At 55.0% G+C, this 4,898-nt stretch overlaps 1 protein-coding gene across 1 annotated transcript; it reads left to right on the forward strand.

Moving 5' to 3' along the window:
• Positions 1–441: 441 nt before the first annotated feature.
• On the forward strand, positions 442–4,748 carry NECAP2 (NECAP endocytosis associated 2). Its single transcript, XM_055704476.1, has 8 exons — positions 442–599; positions 1,264–1,364; positions 1,469–1,573; positions 2,048–2,129; positions 2,671–2,779; positions 3,158–3,335; positions 3,486–3,570; positions 3,938–4,748. The coding sequence occupies exons 1-8, from the start codon at positions 493–495 to the stop codon at positions 3,984–3,986; spliced, it is 816 nt and encodes a 271-aa protein (XP_055560451.1). The 5' UTR covers positions 442–492; the 3' UTR covers positions 3,987–4,748.
• The last annotated feature ends 150 nt before the right edge of the window (positions 4,749–4,898 follow it).

Raw genomic sequence — 4,898 nt, forward strand, 5'->3', positions numbered from 1 at the left:
TTTGTTGGGATGTGCTGGCCTCCCAGCTTGGACATTGTGCTAAAGAACTGCTGGAGGAGGTGGGCAGAGGCCATCGGGGTGTCTCCAGCCAAGGTGAGAAGGGGTTGGAGTGCACTGGCAGCTGCCGCAGGCCATCACCCCCTTTTAATTCTTAATTTTTAATATTTTTTTTTTAATGGGAATTCATGGAAAAAAAGATGTTTGGTGCCGCAGTTGTTCAGCAGGGAGGAAAGGTGCTGCAGCAGCATGCCCGGCTGGCAGCGCGCCCTGACGGGGCCGGACTGGGGGCTGGCCGCAGCCGGGCGCCGTGCGGCCGCGTAGTGGTTCCCGGTCGCAGCAGCTCAGTGGGACCAGTTCCCCTCCGCCTCCCTGCAGCGGCGCCTCCCGGCCGCCAGGGGGCGCCCCGCTCGCAGCCGCCCCGCCTGGGGAAAGGGGCGGGGCCGCACCTTCGGGGCGGCGGGCCAGAGTGGGGGCGGGCGGAGTTCCGCCGCGATGGCGGCCATGGCAGCGGAGCCGGAGGACTACGAGGCGGTGCTGTGCGTGAAGCCGGCGGTGCATGTCTACCGGGTGCCACCGCGGACCTCTAACCGCGGCTACAGGTGGGGGCTGCGCCTCTCCGGGGGGCCCTTCCCGCTGTGGGGGGCTGCTGCCCTCCCTCGGCCTATACGAGGCGGCTGCCCCCTCCCTCCCGTGGGGTGTCTGCGCCTCCTGTCATGGGGTGCGCGGGGTTTGCTGCCTCGATGGGGGGGTCCCCTCTCCATAAGGTGCGTGGGACCTGCCCCTCGCTATGGGGCGGCGAGCCCTGCACCTCATAAAGCATCTCTGCCCCCCAGCCAGGGATCTGTGCCCCCCTGTGTTTTGGGGCTCCTCTCCCGTCAGTCCTCAGATTTGCTGACGTGCCAGGCTGTAGCTAACGCAGCTCAGCACCTCTGAGAAACCGCTTTGGAGCTGGAGATCCTGCAGAAAGGGAAGCGAAACCTCTTGTGCAATTGGTGCCTGGTCCCCGCTGGGACCTGACGCCTGGTTTTGCAGGGGGCCAGCTGTTTTGGGGGTGAAACGAGAGATGTCGTGATAAACCTGCCTCCTTCTGCAGTGGGCAGGGGTGCAAGAGGGCTCCCGCTTGCTCTGCTTTGGTACTGTTAACAAGGAGGGTCCAGCAGACAGCCTCTGCGATGCATTGTAGAGGCATTACAATAGGTTGTTGGTGGTGTCTGGGCTGTGAGAGGCAGCTCAGACAGCTGTTGCTGTTTCCTCTTTCTCCAGAGCTGCAGAGTGGCAGCTGGACCAGCCGGCGTGGAGTGGCAGGCTGCGGATCACAGCCAAGGGCAAGACTGCGTTCATTAAGCTGGAGGACAAGACCTCGGGTAGGGAGGAGGGAAGACGATGGCTTCGTACCTCTTTGTTTGGATGAAGATGGCATAGAGGTGCTGTGCCCTGGTGTTAACCTGCTCCTGTTTCTCTTTTTCAGGTGAGCTTTTTGCTCAAGCACCGGTGGAACAGTTCCCTGGCATTGCTGTGGAGAGCGTGACAGACTCCAGCAGATACTTTGTCATCCGGATTGAAGATGGCAATGGTGTGTCGTGAGACGCGGGGCATGGGTTTGGGGAAGGCCTCAGGAAAGTCTTCAGTGCCCTTGCTGCTCTTATTTATGAAGGATTCTGGCTCTCAAAGGCTAAATGTTCCCTGCGTATGATGGCAAAGGGATGAATTATTTTGCTCCCGCACGCTGGCTGCGCTCTGTCCTTCACCAGGAATAAAACCAGTTTAATTTCATTGCTCAGCGTTAGTGTGAAGACACCTCTGTACACAGGATCATCGCTGTGATGTCAGCTTCTGCTTTGACTTGCTTGTATTAATTTAAAAGCTGCTTTTACTAAGCCTATATGTGCAACCAACAGACTAAAACTGTTTCTAGTCCCATATCTCAATCTCTGGAGTCCCAGCTCCAGTTGAAGGAGGCAGCAGGCATGAGGCTGTGCGGGGTGGTATGTCCCATCCCTCCTCCTCCTCTGCTTTGCGATCCCAGCCCTTACTCTTCCTTCCCCAGGCCGCCGTGCTTTTATTGGAGTTGGCTTTGTCGACCGAGGGGATGCTTTTGATTTCAACGTGGCTCTGCAAGACCATTTTAAGTGAGTTCGTGCCTCTCCCTGTGTCCTCTCAGTTTGATTTGTTTTTTTCATTTGCAGATGTCCACCAGAAATGGTGGGGGAGAGGAAGCGGTGAGCTCCTGTCACGCTTGAGCCAGCAAGCGTGGTGTAAAGAGGGGGAAATGCCTGTTCGTCTGTGCAGCCTTTCTGCAGGCAGCTCTCCCTCTCTCAGATATTTCCCAGTCTATTAGCAGGGTCACAGACTAGGCTTCCCAGTCCAAAATCGGGCAGATTCCCAAATTCCTTTTCTCCTGTGCCACCAGTAAGGGACTGCTCGTGAGGAACTGGGGTGCTGCTCCAGCTCCTGGCAGGCAGTGGGGTTTTAGGGCAGGGTGGGCTGTGCCTCTGGTTCCCTTGGTGCTGCCTGTAGCACTTTGCTCTGGCAGGCAAGGTCTCGCGGATCACATCCAGCACTTTTAAAGAGCTGCTGCCAGGCAGAGGGGATGATCTTGGGCAGGATTTGTCCCAGAGAGCCTCAGGCTTGTCGTTGATGTGTCCTTTTCTGCTTATTTACTTCCTGCAGATGGGTGAGGCAGCAGAGCGAGCTGGCCAGGCAGGCCGAGAACCCTGAGCAGGGACCAAAACTGGATCTGGGCTTTAAGGAGGGGCAAACCATCAAACTCAACATTGCGGTGAGGGGCTTTTCCAGCTCAGTCCATTCCTGGCCTTTCCCTTGGGTGGCACAAGAGGAAGCAGTGGCTTCTTCCCAAAATCCCCATGTAGAAGGAAGCCTTTCATGATAACATGCACGCAGTGATTTGCAGAGGGGTTGTATTACAGTTCCCAGTTACTGAGCTGTGTCTCTGGGTTCGTGGTGGGGATTTGCAGGTAAAAATATCCTTAGTGTGACCCCTTTTGCTGCACCAGCAGTGGGACGTCACAGCACAGCAGTGGTGTTTTTTTTCCCCAGATTAAAGCAATCTGGATTTGTGTGACCCGTGGCTGGGAGGAATCATGCTCTGGCTCTGGATTTAAATGTGATATCACTCCCATTTCCTTCTTTCTTTCAGAACATGAAGAAAAAAGAAGGAGCAACAGGGAACACCCGACCACGTCCCGTGGGGCCTGGGGGCCTGAGCTTGCTCCCACCACCTCCTGGAGGAAAATCTTCCGCTCCAGTTTTTCCTTCTGGAGAGCAGCCATCTTCGCTCCCCAAGCCCACCCAGCTCCCGGGCACCCCCATCACAGGTCCGTGCTCATACAGCGACGACTGTAAAGCTCTTTAGACTCTGTTTTATCCATCCAAGTTGGAAAAACAGTGTGGGGAATCTGGGAATAAGTGGGAAATAACTCCTGGTGTTTGTTTTCTCTCTTGCTGACTTTCCTGGCTGTTGACAGACTCCCTCTTGTCCTGGCCGCAGCCTGCTGCTGCTCCCTCTGCCGTTGCTGGAGACGTCTGGGGAGACTTTGCCAAAGCTTCAGGGTGAGGCCATGTGGGGTTTGTGGGTGACGTGGGTGATCCAAGTCCTACTTGTTTTGCTGAAAAACCCCCACTGGGTTGGGGGTGCGGCTCCATCCAGACCCCTGTTTGGGATTTAAAAGTGGTGCTGATGGCACGCGTTGCAAATTCCCCGAGTTCGGTGCAGGTCTGTGGGCGCTGCCTTCCTCATCCTCCCAGCACCAGCACCATGCCCCGTCTTCCCCCGCTGCTCGGGGCCGCTCTGTGCAGCAGGAGAGTTTTGGGGTGACCCTGGAGGACCCCCTGGCAGCTGTCTAGCTCCCTCCCTGCGTGCTGCAGTCCCTTTCAGTGTCTAAAACCACTTTTTCCCCCCCTTTTTCTCTCCTTCCAGGTCAGCTTCTAACCAAACTCAGGCGAACGCAGGCTGGGTTCAGTTCTGACCCCAGCCCATTGTCTGCTCTTCCCCGCGCGGGTGCTGGGATCACTGTGATTCCTTCAGGACCAAAGCAGGGGCTTCAGGACACCCCGCTCCTGCCCTTAAATCCCACCCGGCATCGAAATGCTGAAATAAGTGCCAGAGAGTAAAATGACACGTGCCTTAAAACACTCCACACCAGTGCCCTCTGCCTTGGGGGCATTTTATTTTCTACCTGGATCACAGGAAACTTTTGAGGCATCTCCTTTCGCAAAAAAAACCAACGCCATCAGCTTCATCGCCTCTCCTTAATAACGAGAGGGCGAGCGTGCACTTAGAGCAGGAGGACTCTTGCTTGCAGCACTGCCCCAATTAAGGTAATTTTCACTAAAGGTTTAAGCAGCAGAGCCTTCTCTGCTTTCTCCTCGCATATTTGGGCTGGATAGATCCTTCCCTCAGCGGGGAGCATCCTCCTGGAGACATCCTGCCTGGAGAATCCAGATGAACAACCTGCCGAGATGCTGAATGTCACCCCAGGTTTTTTCTGAGCGCTTAACTCTGCGATGCGGGAGGCGGGGAGCCGGACCGCTGTGTTTCGATGCTGAAATTCCTAATTTCTTGCTCTGGGAAGTTTTTTTTTCTCCTCTATTTTGAAGATGGATACTTCTTTCTGTGGACATTTTATTAAGCGATAACATGCAGTTACGGACAGAACAGAGTCGGTCTCTTTGACAGAGCTGGGGTTGAGATTCCTCTTTAAACAAATAAATATTTTCTTACCTATTTATATGAAGGCCTTTCAGTGTAAAAAGTCCTGCTTATTTTTTTGCAGTGCCTTGGATTTTTATTATTTCTGTTTCCAACTGGATGATGAACATTTTGGTTTCAGAGCTTGTAACGGTGCCTGGCAGCGAGTACGCAAACCTAGGCGAGAGAT

Source organism: Falco cherrug, chromosome 3 (assembly GCF_023634085.1).
Source record: "Falco cherrug isolate bFalChe1 chromosome 3, bFalChe1.pri, whole genome shotgun sequence".
NCBI classification, from domain to species: Eukaryota; Metazoa; Chordata; class Aves; order Falconiformes; family Falconidae; genus Falco; species Falco cherrug.